This window comes from Gekko japonicus, unplaced genomic scaffold (assembly GCF_001447785.1).
Source record: "Gekko japonicus isolate JY-2015 unplaced genomic scaffold, Gekko_japonicus_V1.1 scaffold1211, whole genome shotgun sequence".
In the NCBI taxonomy this organism is placed as follows: domain Eukaryota; kingdom Metazoa; phylum Chordata; class Lepidosauria; order Squamata; family Gekkonidae; genus Gekko; species Gekko japonicus.
Window position 1 is genome coordinate 177,772 of NW_015161990.1, and position 17,926 is coordinate 195,697.

Below are 17,926 nucleotides of genomic sequence, written 5' to 3' on the forward strand. Positions count from 1 at the left end.
GCCCTGGTGCCGCGTGTCCCTGTGGGAGACCAGCAACCGGAACGGCCTTTGTGTCCCTCCCCTTCCTGCTCTGACTGGCTGCCTCCTGGGCACTCGTGTGCCAGGCTGGGCTCCTTCCTTGCCACCTGACTTCGGCCTCTTGCTCAACCCGTCTGTCACCTGCAGGGCAAGAAGACCTTGGAGCGTCTCAACAGCCTGACGTTCAAGAAGTCTCTGGACATGAAAGCCCGGCTGGAGGAAGCCATCCTGGGCACCATTGGAGCTCGCCAGGAGATGGTTCGGCGCAGTCGAGGTGAGCGCTGCCAAGGAGGAAGGCCCCCCCCCTCTGGTGAGAGTCCTTCGTCCCAGGGCCCCCCCCCCAGGGCTGGAGAGCTTCGGCCTCTGGAGCCAGCAGGCCGCTCAGTCGCCATCACCAGCAGTGGCCTCCTGCGTTCTTTCAGGCTGGCGAGAGCCGGCCCTGAGGTCAGCTCAGCAAACTGTAGTTTGTTGCGACATGAACACAGCCAGTTCAGGTGCACCCCCCGTCCCTCCCTCCCTCCCTCCCTCCCTCTTTTGCATGTCATCAGGCAAGAAATGGTTTTTGCTTTCATGGCCGACGGGACGGCACTCCTGACTGGTTTGTGCTTTCTGGCCAGTCCACGCTCCAAAGGGTACTTGTTTGTCACAGGTGTGGAGAAAGAGGCATTACCTGGCCGCACTCGACCAAAGGGTCTCCCAGCCTCATCCGCAAAGAAGCAGACCTGCATTTGCAGTCCCATTTGTGCTGGACGGGGCCTTTGGATTCGAAGGGGTGAGGGGGGTGGGAGTTCAGAAGCGCTGGGGTGGCTTTTGGTGACTGGGACACAGTTAGCCGGAGTGTAAAGTTTTGCCTTGTCCTTCGTCCGTGGCTTTCCAAATAGTTTTTATTTAAACTTGAGGATGATATGAAATAGAGATATAACACAGTATATTAAGCCACAACACAGTATATTAAGCCATAATGACAAACGATTTGGATGCAGTCTCCTGTACCCCTTGTCAAGTAGTCCTGAGAAGGGCTGTTTGATTGGTCGATTGTTTCCAGGTGTGTAGTGCAGTCAGGAGATCCTATGATTGTCTGGCAGCCAGAAGTTCTAGCTCTTTATTGTTATCCAGGGTGCACCACGAGGAGGCGAGCTAGAATTGCCGTGTGACAAATAATAAATAATAACAGAAGAATAAAAAAACAACCAGTAGGAATCATTCTGTTACTAATCCATTCCTATCCTCATTTATACACCTAACAAACCTTGTAGACCTCCATTTTCCTCTGGTTTAACCTTATTCCAGAACTCTGCAAATGGCCGCTGATTTTGGATGGATACATTCCGGGAGGAATCTCTTCTCTTTCTTACCTCTCTTTATAGCCTGTCAGTTTATCCCCTGGCGCGCTGTGCCCTCATTTCCTGAGCCAGTTCTCTGCAGAGGGAAAGCAGGGGTTTCTGCTTCCGGTGTTTTGCTGCAGATGCAGTTGCTGACATTAACAAATATTTATAGTTATATTTATCCTCCCCCCCCCCCTGCGCTTCATCCTGCACCAGACCTAAAGAAAGTGTCCTGGGGTCACGTGATAGTTCATATCCCGAGATCCTTTCGATTGTCCTGAGAACCAGATTCCGAAATCCTTTCACCAGGACATGGGTGTGAGCATGCCTACCTGTTTCAGACACCACCCGTTCATCCTGCCTGATTCGCTTTGGCCAATCTGGCTGGGGTGGATATTCCTTGGTCTGTATTTCAACTAACGTATTATTTGTCCTAAGAGTCTCATTCCTTTCATTTGGAGAGGTTTTAAATATATGGGGGTTTTATCCCCAGTCTGGGAAAATATTTGTGGTTGAAGATTCGCAATCCATTGTTTGAAAATGTGCAGTCCATTCTTGCTCTTTTCCAAACGTGAAACCAGGGAAAAAATAAATGTTCTGTATTATGGAGAGGGATTGTCTTCCTTCAATGAAAATGTTTGCTTGAATTTGTTACAATATAGGCCTGAGGAGAAGCCATTATGTGTATGAGGAGTATGTGTAATATATATAGTATGTGTAATATGTGTAATATATATAATATGAGAGCCAGTTTGGTGTCGTGGTGAAGTGCAGGTGGACTCTAATCTGGGAGAACCGGGTTTAATTCCCCCACTCCTCCTCCACTTGCATCTGGCTGGATGACCCTGGGCAAGCCGTAGTTCTGATAAGAGCTGTCCTTGAAAAAGAGCAGTCTCTGTCAGAGCTCTCTCAGCCCCGCCTACCTCACAGGGTGTCTGTGGTGGGGAGGGGAAGGGAAAGGAGTTTGTAAGCCGCTCTGAGACTCCCTTCGGGTAGTGAAGGGCGGGGGGGTATAAATCCAATCTCATCGTCATCAGTTAAGAAAACAAACTGCTGTTGGGAGGAGTCTCCCTGAAATCCTCCTCCCTGGGCACGACCCGGCCTGCTTGCAGGAGCAGTGACTTGTGTGAATGATCCCCTCTTCCCCTGCTCCCTGCAGCCGGCTGAGCGTCTGGCCCTGGAGGAAAGCTCTGGGGGCCTCCCATCTGTTCCCCTTGATTAGTAATCTGGTCTAAATGCTTAATTCTGGAGCCCCTCCAGTTCTTTCTGGTCTTCTTTGGTGTCGTGGTTAATCGGGGAGAACCGGGTTTGATTCCCCACTCCTCCACTTGCAGCTGCTGGTGTGACCTTGGGCAAGCCACAGTTCTGACAAGTGCTGTCCTTGAAAGGGCACTTCTTGCGAGAACTCTCTCAGCCCCGCCTACCTCACAGGATGTCTGTCTGTTGTGGGGAGGGGAAGGGAAAGGAGTTTGTCAGCCGCTCTCCAATCTCCAATATAAATCCAACCTCAACCTCAACCTCCTCCTCCTCCTCTTTCTTCCTCCCCAGAGCGCAGCCCCTTTGGAAACCAGGAGAATGTCCGCTGGAGGAAGAATATCGCCCACTGGAGGCAGAACTCAGACAAAGTGGACAAGTGCGTTGACGGGCAGCTGTGGGTGGGTGGGGTGGGAGGCAAAAGAATATTACCCTGCAACTCCCCCGCCCCCCCACTATTTCTAACAGCACCCAGATATTCCTTGTTTCAGCGGGGGGGGGGCTTCTTCCCTTCGTTGCTGCCCTACACCAGAAGTGCATAAAGCGGTCTTGCATGATTGGAGTGTGGGGGTACCTGTTTGGTTTATCTCCCTTAAAAGAAAGCCGTCACGGAGGTGCAAGACCAGAAGCCATTCCTTGAAATGGAAAAGAAGTGTAGGATTAACTAAACATCTGAAAACTGCCCTGAAGGAGAAGGAGGCATTTCTTTCCCTTTTCCTAGTGGCTCGGGGGGGGGGGGGGGCCCCCTTGGGGGGCCCCCCCCCCGCTGCCGTCCCTGAGAGCCATCGTGTACTTGCTCCAGTGGTGGATGTTTCCTTGAGCTCATGGGCTGATCCTCTATGAATACGTTTAACTCTTAAGAGAACACGGCTGAAACTCTTGAGGCACCCATCTTGTAGCACTGAATTCCCCAAGTGCTTAAGAACATAAGAGAAGCCAGTGTTGGATCAGGCCAATGGCCCCTCCAGTCCAACACTCTGTGTCACACAGTGGCCAGAAATACCAGGGGCCATCAGGAGGTCCAGCAGTGGGGCCAGGAGGACACTAGAAGCCCTCCCACTGTTGCCCCCACCCCCCAAGTACCAAGAATACAGAGCATCCCTTGCCCCAGACCAAGCGTTCCTATCTATACCTTGTGGCCAATAGCCACTGATGGAATCCCTGCTCCATATGTTTATCCAATTCCCTCTTGAAACCGTCCGTGCTTGTAGCCACCACCATCTCCTACGGCAGTGAATTCCATGTGTTAATCACTTCCTTTTGTCTGTTCTGACCCGACCGCTCAGCAATTTCATGGAGTGCCCAGAAGAAGTTCTTTTCTTGTGAGAAAGGGAGAACAGTACTTCTTTCTCAACCCGCTCTGTCCCACGCATAATCTTATAAACCTCGATCATGTCACCCCTCAGCCGTCGTTTCTCGAAGCTAAAGAGCCCCAAACGCCTGTAACCTTTCTTCATAGGGAAAGTGTTGCAACCCTTTTATCATCCTAGTTGCCCTTTTCTGCACTTTTTCCAATGGTATATAAGATCTGGTGTGAAAGGGAAACCACAGCTCACAAGGGTGAAAACCCAGATTACCCCTTACTGTGTGGAATCTCTCTTGCAAGTGCGAATTGAGGCACTATTGCACTCCAAGACATGACCAGCGCAAAAACCCACCCCCACCCACCCCCACCCCCCGTAAGGAATCAGCTCCTAGGCCCTTTCTCCAAGCAATGCTTAATTAGTAGTGAATTAACTGATACGGACCCGTCTCTTATCCCACCTCCCTTCTTTCTAAAATGAAACGTTTCCTTCCACGGGGGGCGCTTTGTCCCTTGCTGCTCCTGGTGGGCAGGGGCTGGCCATGGGAATGGGTTCTGGTGGGGGGCTCAGCCAGCAGTTTCCCGGAGGCCCAAGTGGCTCTGAGTTCTCGCGGGGGAGAGGAGGAGGAGGAGGACCGGTCACGACCTTCGGGTTGTACAGGTGAAAGGCAGGTTGTGCAGGAAAAGTGTCAAATGGATCTCTTCTCCTGATCGCCCCCGTCTGCCCTCAGGTCCAGAGACGAGGTGGAGCGTGAGGCTCTGGTGGACGGGAATTTGGCCACAGAGGCCAACATGGTGGTGCTGGACACTCTGGAGATCGTGGTGCAGGTAGGGGTCCAGCGGCCTGACCCGTCTCCTCCGTGTCTGACTGGAGTCTGCCGTGATGTCTGCAGGCCGAGCGGTTCAAAAAAAAACCCGTCAGAGGGGGTCCTGTCCCTCCCCCCCCCCACATGGGCCCACCGCCTCCTCCAGAGGCCTCGTGGGTCTCCCCACTCCCCACACTCTCTCTCTCTCCCCCCCCCGCAGACGGTGATCTTGTCGGAGGCCAAGGAGAGCGTCCTGAGCGGGGTGCTGCGGGTGCTTCTCCATAGCATGGCATGTACCCCGAGTGCCGCCTTCCTGCAGCACTGCTTTGCCACCCAGCGAGCCTTAGTCAGCAAGGTGAGTCGCCCGTGCGTGTTAAGTACCGGGTTCTGGACGCATTGCAGTGATCAGCTCTAGTTTATTTAGTGATTTCTGGAACACAGCAAGGACACCCAGTGGGGTTTGAGCCCTGCTTATAAAGCATGCAGACACCACACCCCACACCCACCCACTCCCAAGGATAGACTATTTACATTATACTGCTGATCTGTTGGCCAGTTCCAGGATCCTGGGCAGCTGTTGTTCTTGGGGAGCAAGCTCGCCCACGTCAAGGTCCACCTTCCGGGATGGCTCAGGCTCAGTACATAACAGTGCGCTTCCTCTGGCTCTGGAAATGGCGCTTCAGAGCAGCAGGACTGGGTTGCTTGTGGTGCGGGGAAGCATGGGGCGGGGGCGCTCCACCTCAGCGAGAGCAGCAGAGAAGGAGAAGGAGGAAGAGAGGGAGCTGGGCTGGGGCCGGCTCCCTCGTCTCTGCTTGCAGTCGGCGGCTGAGTTGGCAAGGGGCCCCCACGGGCACGAAAGGGCGACCTCTGCACGGGGTGCCCATCCCGTCCGCCCATGAGCTGCTCTTGCCCCTTTCAAACCTGCGAGGGAGGGCCAGCATCTCCCCCCCCCCATGCCGCTAAAACTGGGGCAGGGGGGGAGCTTATTTGGGGCTTTATCTTCTGTTTTAAATGTGAGCTGCTCTGAGCCATGAGGAAAGGTGGGGCACAAATATTTTAAATAAGAGGAAGACGAGAGAGAGAGGAAGAGGTTGGATTTATACCCCATGGCCCTTCACTTGGAGTCTCAGAGCAGCTTACATACTCCTTCCCCTCCCCACAACAGACACCCTGTGAGGTAGGTGGGGCTGAGAGAGCTCTTTCGAGGACTGTCCTTGAGAGAACAGCTCTGAGAGAACTGTGGCTTGCCCAGAGTCATTCGGCAGCTGCAAGTGGGGGAGTGGGGAATCAAACCCATGTGGAGCAGACTCCCTGCATAAGCCTGGTATAACTTCGGCATGATTTCCAGGAGGCGGTTAGTTTGAAATCTTGCCCCTCTGTTTTAATACATTGGTGAGCTGTTGGTTTTTATACATCTAGGTTACGTTGTTTTATTGCCTTCAGTGGAGAATTTACGGCTGCTTCCACATCAAGGGGGGGGCGGGGGGCGGGACACGGTGCCTCCGCCACAGAAGCAGCACCACACGGTGCAAAAGCAGCCCCCCCCCATATTCATGTCAGTGCAGAAGAAGGGCCAACACAACAGCAGTCTCCCCAGGGACCCCCCCCACCCACACACACACACAGTGCCCCTACAGGGCCCTTCCCAGCTGAGCCATGCGATGAAGCTCTGCAGCCTCTGAGCCAATCACAGCTAAGCAGGTCCCCTCTGGGATTCAGTCCGCCTGGATTCGAAATTCTCACTCGGGGCAGGTGTGTCCAGTCCACACGCTGGAGAGCGGCTGCTGCTACTCAGAGCAAACGCCCTTGAGTTTGAAGGACCACCAGGAGACGCGCCGAGAGCCGAGTCCCTCAGCCTCCAGGCGGAAAGAGGCAGCAGGTCAAGGGAGGAGGGGCGGAGGTGCTCCTCTGAGCGGGGAGGGAAGCGTGTCCCAGCATGAGGCTCTTGGGCAACTCTGCGAAGCCCTCAAGGGAGCTCGCCAGCCTCCTCCACATGGGATAGGATAACCAAGGAGAGATCGCGGGATAAGCTCATCTTTGCTTCCCAGCCTCAAAAGAGACCTGTGTTCTCCACCATCTTCTCTCCCACACGCTAGGAGTTTGGGAGTGCTCCTGGACTCCTCGTTAACTATGGAGGCCCAGGTGGCAGCCACTGCTAAGTCAGCTTTTTTCCATCTTCGGATGGCTCGGCAGTTGGTTCCCTTCCTCAACCGCAGTGACTTGGCCACAGTGATCCATGCGACGGTCACCTCGAGGCTAGACTACTGTAACGCTCTCTACATGGGGCTGCCTTTGTCGCAAATCTGGAAGCTGCAGCTGGTGCAGAATGCTGCGGCCAGGCTGCTGATGGGTCTCCCTAGCCAGGACCACATCCAGCCTGCGCTGAAAGCGCTGCACTGGCTGCCAATAGCGTACCGGATTCACTTCAAAGTGCTGGTTCTTACCTTTAAAGCCCTATATGGCCGGGGTCCAACATACCTGAGGGACCGCCTTTCCCCATATGTTCCCCCACGGGCACTACGGTCGGGGACGCAACATCTCCTGACAACGCCAGGCCCCAAGGAGGCCAGGCTGGCTGCTACCAGGGCCAGAGCTCTTTCAGTGCCCGGTGGAGCGAGCTCCCGGAGGAGATCCGGGCCCTGCGGGACCTTGTGCAGTTCCGCAGGGCCTGTAAGACGGAGCTCTTCCGCCAGGCTTTCAAGTAGGAGCCGCCACCACTACTGTACCATCGTTATATTACCATCGGTCTGGCCCTGGGAAGAGAGCACGACAGTGTCGCGTGGAGCTGAGAGCATTGAGTAGATGTACCATCTTGTGACGTCATCTTTGTGGAAGATCGGACTGGAACAGCCAGAGCACTTATTGTGATGTAATATGTAGTAATGATTTTATATGGTTTTAATTTGTTTTATATGTCGGCTTATGCCTATTTGTGAGCCGCCCTGAGTCCGCGCTACGGGGAGGGCGGGCTATAAATTGAATTTATAAATAAAATAAATAAATAAGCCTACCTCACAGGGTGGTGGTTGTGGGGATAAATGGAGGGGGGAGAGAATGTTGTGAACCACGTCTGGTCCTTGCTGGGGAGAAAAGCAGGGTGAAAATGGGGTAAAACCAAAGAAAAATGCACCAGAGGTCCCAAAAAGGGAGGAATGCGGTGTGTGCCTGGCTGTACCATTTTGAAGGTGGAACTTGGCTCCGCTCCCCTCCTTGGATTGGCTGAGGGTGGGACGTCCCACACGACACTCCCCCTTGCAGACACGCTGCAGTTTCCCCAAGGAGACGGAGCAGATGAGGGTTTTGGTTTCTTTAGTGCATCCGGGGGGGGGATATTGGGGGCCACGTGAATGACGCCTGGACTGGGCCACGAGGTCACGTCGGATCCTTCCAAGAGCAGGGGGAGCACCCCACTGAACTCCCCCCCCCCCCCGGGGGGGGGCACCCAGGGTGGCGCAGGAGGAGTGACCCGAGTCTCTTGTTTGCAGTTCCCAGAGATGCTTTTTGAGGAGGACACGGAGCTGTGTGCCGACCTGTGTCTGCGGCTTCTGCGGCACTGCAGCAGCCGGGTGGGCACCATCCGCGCGCATGCCAGCGCCTCCCTCTACTTGCTCATGCGACAGAACTTTGAGATCGGCAACGTAAGTGGCGAGTGGGAGCCGGGGCTGCCCTGTGTCTTTCCCCCCAGGAGGCCGCTTGGCAGAGGGGCGGGACCCCGAGGGCAGCCAGGTGGCCGTGCTTTGCCCCAGTCTGGGCCCGGCCCTCCTTGGCTGCACATCAGGGCCTGAGGTTTGACCCCCTCCCCTCCCGGGCCTGTCTGGGTGATTCTTCCTTCGCCTCCCCCCGCCCCCCGCTCAGAACTTTGCCCGGGTGAAGATGCAGGTCACCATGTCCCTCTCCTCGCTGGTGGGGACGTCGCCGAATTTCAACGAGGAGCACTTGCGGCGCTCCCTGAAGACGATCCTGACCTACGCGGAGGAGGACCTGGAGCTGCGGGACACCACCTTTGCCGAGCAGGTACTGTGGCCAAGAGGGTAGACCGGAGGAGGGCGCGTGGCGGTGCCAGCCGTGGGGGCCTTGGCCTGGAGCCCCAGTGGGGGCTTGGGGGAGACACGTGCCCAGACCGCTGGTGGCGCTTCCTCGGGTCCTTCTCCTCCTCGCCTCCTTGGTTGTTTTATGAATGTCACCTGGAGGATCCTGGGGGGGGGGGGGATGGGGAGACTCAAGGTGAAGCCACCAGGGAGGGGAGAGCGTTGCTTAGCCTTGCTGGCGGCTGAACGTTCACCCCTCTCTTGGCTGTGGGGGGGAGGGAGAGAGAGGGAACCCTAACGGTGGAAGCACACGACTTTGGCCTTTTCTTTGTGTCAACGGGTGGCTGGGATCGAACCACTTGCCTCTGTAAGCCACCCTGAGCCCTTTGGGGAGGGCAGGGTATAAATATAATAAATAAATAAATAAATAAATAGAATTATAGAGCCATAGACTGTTAAGAGTTGGAAGGGACCTTGCAGGTCATCTAGTCCAACCCCCTGCACTCTGCAGGAGCACAGCCGAGAGACAGCCCTACATACCTACAACTTACCCGAAAGAGGGTCGTCCAGCCTCCGCTTGGAAACGTCCAGCGAAGGAGCCTCCGCCACCTCCCGAGGCAGTCTGTTCCACTGCTCAACCACTCTGACAGTTAGGAAGTTTCTCCTGATATTTAGCCAGTATATCGACTCCCTTGTCATTTCCACCCATTAGATCTCGTCTTGCAATCTGGAGCAAGAGAGAATAGATCTGCTCCACCTTCTACATGACAGCCCTTTAGATACTTGAAGACTGCAATCCTGTCCCCTCTAAGCCTTCTCTTTCCCAGGCTAAACAGACCCAGCTCTTTCAGCCTTTCCTCATAAGACTTGGACTCCAACCCTCTCACCATCCTGGTTGCCCTCCTCTGGACACGCTCGAGCTTGTCAGCACCCTTCCTAAGTTTTTTTCAGTTTTTCACTTGCCTCTATAAGCCGTCTGGATGGCTGGGCCCAGAAGGAGTCTCCTGGTATTAGAGTAGCATCCCCTTAGGAAGCTCCAGGCGGGAATCCTTTCCGATTTCCAATATGGGGAACTCCCCAGAATTCTGACAGGTGCCGGCAAAGACTCGCACCTAAAAGCAAAAGTGTGACACCGAAACGGAATGCCTTGTGTGCCCCCGTTTCCCCTGGTCCAGGCTGCTCTGGACAAAAGTTTGGGGATGCCTCCAGTTCATAATCCAGAAAGCTCTTACAGGAGCAGCCGTCGCATCAGCCCAAAGACTTGAGGTCCAGAGACAGTGGGGGAGCTGTTGCAGAACGCGACCTCCGCTGAGTCTAAGAAAGGGGGGGGGTTAGCCCTGCCCCACAATTATTTGCATCATTTCTACTCCATTTTTCTCTCCAGTGGGGGGACCCGGAGTAGTTCACAGCATCCTCCCCACTGGTGTCATGGTCAAGACTCTGGGAGAACCGGGTTTGATTTCCCCACTCCTCCACTTGCACCTGGCTGGTGTGACCTTGGGCAAGCCCTAGTTCTGACAAAAGCTGTCCTTGAAAAAGAGCAGCTTCTGTCAGAGCTCTCTCAGCCCCACCTGCCTCACAGGCAATGCTCCCTCTAAGCTGTGGAGTCTTCTGAGCAAAAATTCCGCTTTGTGAGCTCCTGGCATTAAAGTTGGGAGCGAGCGATTGGGCTCTTGCATAAATTAGTTTGCCCTGGGGCCATCCTCCCTGAGCCAAGGCAAAAATCTGTGAGCCGGAGGCTAAAAAACTGTGAACTAGCCTCACACTAACTCAGCTTAGAGGGAACCCTGCTCACAGGGTGTGTCTGTTGTGGGGAGGGGAAGGGAAAGGAGTTTGTAAGGCGCTCTGAGAGTCCTTCGGGTAGTGAAGGGCGGGGTATAGACCCAATCTCCTCCTCCTCCTCTTCTTCTTCCTCATTTTATCATTTATTTTTATTTCCAGCCCACTCTTCCTGCACAGCAGGCTCACAGTGGGGTACGACAACATAAGCACAAACAGTTAATTTAACATGCACACAGCATAAAAACATCGTACAGTTGTTAAAACCTAAAATCAGATAGTTAATCATGCCACTAGGGGGCGATCTGCAGCAGAAGCGATCTTCCGTCCCCCAGCACAGCAAAGGAGTCGGGCACCGTAGACGGGGCAGGGCGTCACACACAACAGCCCTGTGGGGCAGGCGAGGCTATGCGGCCGTGACTGGCCCGGATCCTAGTCCCACACGCTGCCCCACGCTGGTTCTCTCTCCCAAGGGGGAGCGGCCGCAGAAGCGTCTCTGCCCAGACAGCTGGAGATCTGGAGCTGACCCAGGGTCCTTGCAGGTCTTTTCAGTTCACTTTGCCTTGTTGCCGCTGGCCATTTGCGCTCTTCAGCATTGTGTCTTCAGTCCAGTGCACTGCTGAAGGTGCCCGCCGTCTGGCTGTTGGCTGGCGCGTGCTCGGTGTGGGGAGAGGGGCCGTGAGAGTAAGGGATGCATGAAGCCCCCTCGCACCCAGCACACTGAAGGCCTCTGAGCTCACAGGCAGACGAGGGGAAAGGTCCGGGAGGGGGGAAGGAGAAGGGAGGAAGGGCATATTTCCCTTCCTGAGTCCCCTCTGGAGTTACAGGGAAGTGTGGAGCTGTGCTGCGCATATTGGCTGCTAGAAGAACATCGAAGCAGCTCCCAAAGCAAACGCAAAAGTATGATTTGAGCAAACGAGCAAAGAGTCCTGTCCTCCCCCCGCCCTGCCGCTCGGAGGGCTCTTGTACGTGCCCACTTGACTGTTCCTGTGGCGTAGCAGCGACCGCCCCTGTTTCCTTCCTGGTGCTGGTCTCTCTAAAAGAGGGAAAACCGGGGTCCCCTTTTGCCTTTTGGGCAGGTAGCTCTGTGCCTCCTGGAAATGTGTGGGCCTGCCTGCCTGCCTGCCTGCCTCTGTGTGACTGTGTGTCGTGGAAGTCCTTAGATTTCAGCCTCACAGGCTGAGTACAGGGCTCTTTGCTTGTTCGTTTAAACTGTACTTTTGTGTTTGTTGGAAGGCCGCAGGTGCACGGATGTGGCTCGCCACCAGGCTCGTGTGTGCACGTGGCTCCTCCCTCCCTGCCCACATGGCTGGAGCGTCACTCCCGGGCCCCTGTGATGCGCAGATGCAGGCATGTGGCTTAGCCAGACTGGTTTTCTCCATCTGTGCCCAGCCCAGTTGTGGAGACTGGGGGAGGGTTCCAGGCAAGTGGCACGCCACGCCCTTTGCACGCCACGGGTTACCAGGGCCGTGGAGTCCTTCAGCGTGGGCACGCCTTGCCCAAGAAAGGAAGGGGCCAGGCCCTCCCGGGAGCTGGGCTTGTGGCCATTCAGGCTTCATGCCAACCCGACGGGAAGGAGGTCTGAAGGCATCACCACCACGTGGAGCAAGCAGAGAAGGACAGCCTTAGGGGGAGAGGCCCTTGGGGTGCAGAGCGGTGGTGTGTTCCTCTGCGGAGGGTCAGCGCATCTTCTCCGCGTGTGCTGAGAAACCAGGGGATGGGGGTCAAAGGGCAGGACTGCCGTAGGAAACGCCATTCCCGTTGGCAGGTGGGCAGACTTTCGGGTGCCTGCTGCTTGCCTCCCTGGTGTGGGTGGGCATCTCGGGAAGAGCTCCTGAGTGTCGGGACTGCTTCCGGGTGTCTTTGTGCTCTTGGGGGGCTCGGTGGGGGGCGGAGAGTAGCAAACAGAGAAGGGGAGCAAACAACAGGAGCGGCTTCCTCCTCCTCCCCTCTGGGCCCAGGTCCAAGACCTCGTCTTCAATCTGCACATGATCCTGACGGACACAGTGAAGATGAAGGAACACCAGGAGGACCCCGAGATGCTGATCGACCTGATGTACAGGTGGGGCACGAGAAGGATCCTCAGCGGGGAAGACAGGGGCGGGGGGGCACCAAGACCTAGAGGCGCTTAGAGGTGAGTCCAGCACACATACATACATGAAGCTGGCTTCTACTGAATCAGACCCCCCTTGGCCCATCAGGGTCAGTATTGTCTACTCAGACTGTCAGCAACTTTCCAGGGTCTCAGGCACAGAGGCCTTTCCCATCACCTCGTGCCTGGCCCTTTTTAAGTGGAGATGCTGCTAGCGACTGAACCTGGGGCCTCCTGCATGCCAAGCAGAGGCTCTGCCACTGAGCCACGGCCCCTCTTTACAGCTCTCCAGGGTCTCAGGTGAGGGTCTTTCCCATCACCTCCTGCCTGGTCCTTTTAACCGGAGATGCTGCTGGGGACTGAACCTGGGACCTTCTGCATGCCAAGCAGAGGCTCTTCCACTGAGCCACGGCCCCTCTTCACAGCTTTCCAGGGTCTCAGCCTTTCCCGTCACCTCCTGCCTGGTCCTTTTTAACTGGAGACGCTGCCGGGGACAGAACCTGGGGCCTCCTGCATGCCAAGCAGAGGCTCCGCCACTGAGCCACGGCCCTTCCCCTCAGAGGCCAACAGCGAGTCAGAGCTCTCTCTTCATCATCAGGCACAAATAGAACAGTAGACCTCTGAGTCCTTTCGTCCTAGACAAAGGTTGGGAGGGGCCTTATGGAGAGGGCCTGTGAAGGATGCAGGGGTACAATGCAAAACCTAGACAGGTTGCCTTTCCACCTCCGTTCCTGGCGGGGTGGCTGAATCAAGGTTAGTGAGCCAGGAGTTGTCATTTGGGTCTGAGCCATGAGAGTTGGTACTCCAGACCGTTCATGGACATTCAGTTTGGTCATTGGCCTTCAGTCACTTCAGCCCCATCCTTGGCCTGTGGAACACCAGAAGAGCCCTGCTGGGTCAGGCCAGCGAGGGTCCCTCCAGTCCAGCCTCCCGTCTTGCACAGGGGTCAGCCAGTCCCTCTGGAGGGCCAGCAACAGGGCAGGGAGGCCGAGGCCTTCCTCTGAGAAGAACTTCAGAAGAGCCCTGCTGGGTCAGACCAGTGAGGGTCCCTCCAGTCCAGCCTCCTGGTCTCACACAGGGGCCAACAGGTTGCCCTGGAGAGCCAGCACTTTCCCCTGGATCTCGGAGCCTGGCAGCGCTGTGTGTGGAGGTTCGCTTGACTCACAGTGACCGATAGCCGTTGATGGGACCTCCCTGCCTTGACTCTGCCACGTCCCTCTGCAGGCTGAACTTGGTTAGAAGGCTGGCCAGAGAGCCCAGGGGGAGGAGGCCTGGCCCTGACCATTGCTTGTCTCTCAGGATAGCCAAGGGCTACCAGGCGTCCCCGGACCTGCGGCTGACGTGGCTGAAGAACATGGCGGCGAAGCACGCGGAGCGCGGGAACCATGCCGAGGCGGCCCAGTGCCTGGTGCACTCTGCTGCCCTGGTGGCCGAGTACCTGAGCATGCTGGAGGACTGCCCCTACCTGCCAGTCGGCTGCGTCACTTTCCAGGTGAGAAGTGGGGACGTGGGCGGGACCTCTCTAGCGGGGGGGGGGGTCCCGTTTCCTCCGGCGCTGCATCCAAGAATCGTCCCTCTCTGGATCTTTCTTCGTTCAGTGCAGTCAGTGTGCGTTTTCTTCTCTCCCTGCCCTTTTCCGCATTCTCGCAAGAGAGCGGGATGGGCCTTAGCAGGGGGTAGTAGACCTCCTGGCTCCCGGCCCCCCTCCCCCAGCAAAAGACCGTTTCGTTTTGCAGAGGCCCTGAATAGCTTGCATTCTTTTCTGTACTCGGGAAGGGGAGGGAGAGAAGGAACAGCATGTTTGGTGTCGTGGTTAAGTGCGCAGAGGACTCTAACCTGGGAGAACCGGGCTTGAACTCCTCCACTTGCAGCTGCTGGGCGACCTTGGGCAAGCCGTAGTTCTGATAAGAGCTGTCCTTGAAAGGGCAGTTCTGGAAAGAGCTCTCTCAGCCCCGCATGCCTCCCAGGGTGTCTGTTGTGGGGAGGGGAAGGGGAAGGAGTCTGTAAGCTGCTCTGAGACACCTTCGGGGAGTGAAGGGCAGCGGGGTATAAATCCAGTCTCTTCTTCTCCTTCTTTCTGCCCCCGTCCGTCTCCCAGAACATCTCCTCCAACGTGCTGGAAGAGTCCGCCGTCTCCGATGACGTCCTGTCCCCTGACGAAGAGGGCATCTGCTCCGGGAAGTCCTTCACAGAGCAGGGGCTGGTGGGGCTGCTGGAGCAGGCCGCTTCCGCCTTCACGATGGTGAGAAATGTCACGGGGGGCTGAATGGGGGGGCCTGCAAGAGGGACCGGGGTCACGCTTGGCCAGGCCGTTGTTGTTCCCTGGAGGGGGCCTCTCCGGCAGCTCCTCCGTCAGAGATGGGATTCAGTGTCATGGGAACGTCTCGCCTGCAGGTGGCACTGCACACGCGCCTTTCTGCAAAGAGAGAGAGAGAGACTCCTGGGAACGGCTTAGGAACGGGACTCGTGGCGATGGGATGGCTCTGAATGGTTAGGGGGGAACGCAGCTTTCCCTCCCTCCCTCCCTCCCTCCCTCCAGCATCCTCTGGAGGAGTCTGTCTCCTTCCCTCTCCCTCTCCCTTGCCTCGTTTCCGCTGTCCTCCTTGCCCAAACCTGTTGCTTCAGTTGAACGCTTGGAGCCAGGCCGCCTTCTCAGTCTCTGGGGAGGCAGGAGCCCCGTCCCTCACCCAGGCCTTTCTTGGAGGCGGAGGGGCCTTTGGGCGGAGGGCCGCAGAGCCACTCACCCGGTCGCCTGCTGGGACGCGTGTGTCCCTGGGTGCAGGATCCCAGCACTCTTTGGTCAGAAGAACCCGAGATGGGTGCAACTGTGCATAGTGCGTGGGGAGGCTGGGGCCAGTTTGCATCATACATTTCCAGTTGCAGGCTGGGGGGGGGAGGCCTCCCAGACCCCCAGGGAGACGTTATCAAGACTGGAGACCTCCCAGTTAAGAGGCGCCCAGGAGCACCCGAGAGGCCAGGTTGATTTTAGGGGCAGAGGCTCTCAAGCGTCAAATGCTCCCTTCCTCTTGCTGGTCTCAGAGACACGCGTGGACTCCTCTCTAGCCGTTCTGCCCTCTGAAACTGGCACCCAAGGAAGAGTTCCTTCCCTTAGCAGGAGTGAACACGGCTAGCGTTTCATCCTCCGGAAGCGGCTGGCCTTGTGCCAGGTGGGCTTTCTGCCCTCCTCTGTTCCCGTAGGCCAGATTCTGTCGGACCCTTCCGCTGAGCTCTGGGCAGGTTGGCCCTCCCTTCTCTCGGCCACGGGTGCCTTCCACACGGGGATGGGATTTTGTGGCTCGCCCATTGCTGGTCTGACTGCAGATTAAGTGCCTCAATATAAGCCTTAATACATAGAAAGGCTCATATAGCAAAACATCTAAGTATATTCTCTTAATATATCACAAAAGATATTGCACAACCCCTTTATTAATATCAGTCCTCCTTAATTATACAAAAGTTTTAAGAGGGAGGACTCCTTTAAATCTATTTTGAATAAGTGCTCAGTCTTCCTCCAACAGAGGTCCTGATATCCTCCTGTTTCAGTGTCTTTCTCGGGGAGTTCAACAGGTATTTCCAAGCACAAGGTAGCCAAATACCAAGATATTAAGAGTCCTCCCTCTTAAAACTTTTGTATAATTAAGGAGGACTGATATTAATCAAGGGGTTGTGCAATATCTTTTGTGATATATTGAGAGACGATACTTAGATGTTTTGATATATGATTCTTTCTATTGCAGCAGCAATGGGGATTCCACATGGTGGGTTTCCCCAAAGCTTCCCTGCCCGGCTGCCCCAGCAGGAGCTGCCGCCGCCACCCACCCTCCTGCACCTGCAGCTTTTTGAAAAATCAGCACAAGAATATCATTCTGTCAATTCACCTGTTGGTGAATGTCCTCCAATTCCCAGCTTTCATGCTTCTAAAAATAGATTCAGGTGGGCAGCCGTGTTGATCTTAAGCAATAGAATTAAAGTTTGAGTCCAGCAAGACCAACAAAGTTTAACTCTGGGTCCCCAGAATTAATCTTCATTGGCCTTAAAGGTGCCTGACTGGACTCCAACTTTATTCTAGTCTTTGAAAAAGTAAGTCTCTGGAGAGCCAGTTTGGTGTAGTGGTTAAGTGCGCAGACTCTAATCTGGGAGAACCGGGTTTGATTCCCCACTCCTCCACTTGCACCTGCTGATGTGACCTTGGGTCAGTCACAGGCTCTGGCACAGCTGTCCTTGAGAAAGAGCAGGTTCTGTCAGAGTTCTCTCAGCCCCACCTACCTCACAGGGTGTCTGTCTGTTGTGGGGAGGGGAAGGGAAAGGAGTTTGTCAGCCGCTCTGAGACACCTTTGGGGAGTGAAGGGCAGGGTATAAATCCAATCTCCTCCTCCTCCTCCTCCTCCTCCTCCTCCTCCTCCTCTTCTTCTTCTTCTTCTTCTTCTTCTTCTTCTTCTTCTTCTTCTTCTTCTTCTTCTTCTTCTTCTTCTTCTTCTTCTTCTTCTTCTTCTTCTTCCTTCTTCCTTCTTCCTTCTTCCTTCTTCCTTCTTTCTTCTTTCTTCTTTCTTCTTCTTCCCTTGCAAAGCTATGTTTCCCCTTGTATCTCCACAATGGAAGAAGCTAGAGACTTACTTTTTAAAAAAATGAAAGCTGGGAATTCAGAGAATATGCTACACCTGGTGGTAAAGCCAATATAACAATATTCTTGTGCTGATTAAAAAAAAAAAAATTTGAAAACCCCCATTGGCGGGGGCACAGAATTGGCTGCCTTAGGGGACAGATCCCAGCATCGCCTCCAGCAAGGCCGCGCGAGGAGCATCCGGATTTGAGCCGTGGTCCCCAGAGGACAGAACTGCCAAGGTTGGGCTGCAGGGGGCCGCATGGGTGGGATGGCAGGCTGAGGGGCGCAGCTCCTACTGTCTCCGCCAAGCAAAGAAGGACCCGCCTGCTCACCCCAGGGCGATGGCAGCCTCTCCACCGTGGAGGGTTTCTCTGCCCACTTTCCCCGTCTCCCCCCTGCCAAGAAGGGCTCTGTCCTGGCGCTCTGCAGCTGCTGGCTCCAGGCTGCTGGCGAGTCGGTGCCTCCCCTGCGTGGACACGAGCTGAGCGGCTGATGGGCCGACTCTCGTTCCTGCAGGGGGGGCTCTACGAGGCTGTCAACGAGGTCTACAAAATCCTGACTCCCATCCACGAGGCCAACCGCGACTTCCAGAAGCTGGCCACCCTGCACGGGAAGCTGCAGGACGCCTTCAGCAAGATCACCAGCCAGGTGGGTACGTCTCCCGGTGTGTGTGTGTGTGTGACTTGATCACAGGAGAGGGCGCAGGGATTGGGTGGGT

At 55.7% G+C, this 17,926-nt stretch overlaps 1 protein-coding gene across 1 annotated transcript in view; it reads left to right on the forward strand.

The window, feature by feature from the left end:
* Nucleotides 1-17,926, forward strand: part of DOCK6 (dedicator of cytokinesis 6) — a 110,392-nt gene that overhangs the window by 72,924 nt on the left and 19,542 nt on the right. The window contains 10 exon segments of the mRNA XM_015405378.1: nucleotides 166-292; nucleotides 2,892-2,976; nucleotides 4,632-4,728; nucleotides 4,927-5,061; nucleotides 8,192-8,344; nucleotides 8,562-8,720; nucleotides 12,475-12,575; nucleotides 13,905-14,097; nucleotides 14,704-14,847; nucleotides 17,725-17,856. Coding sequence (XP_015260864.1) covers nucleotides 166-292; nucleotides 2,892-2,976; nucleotides 4,632-4,728; nucleotides 4,927-5,061; nucleotides 8,192-8,344; nucleotides 8,562-8,720; nucleotides 12,475-12,575; nucleotides 13,905-14,097; nucleotides 14,704-14,847; nucleotides 17,725-17,856 — 1,326 coding nt within the window.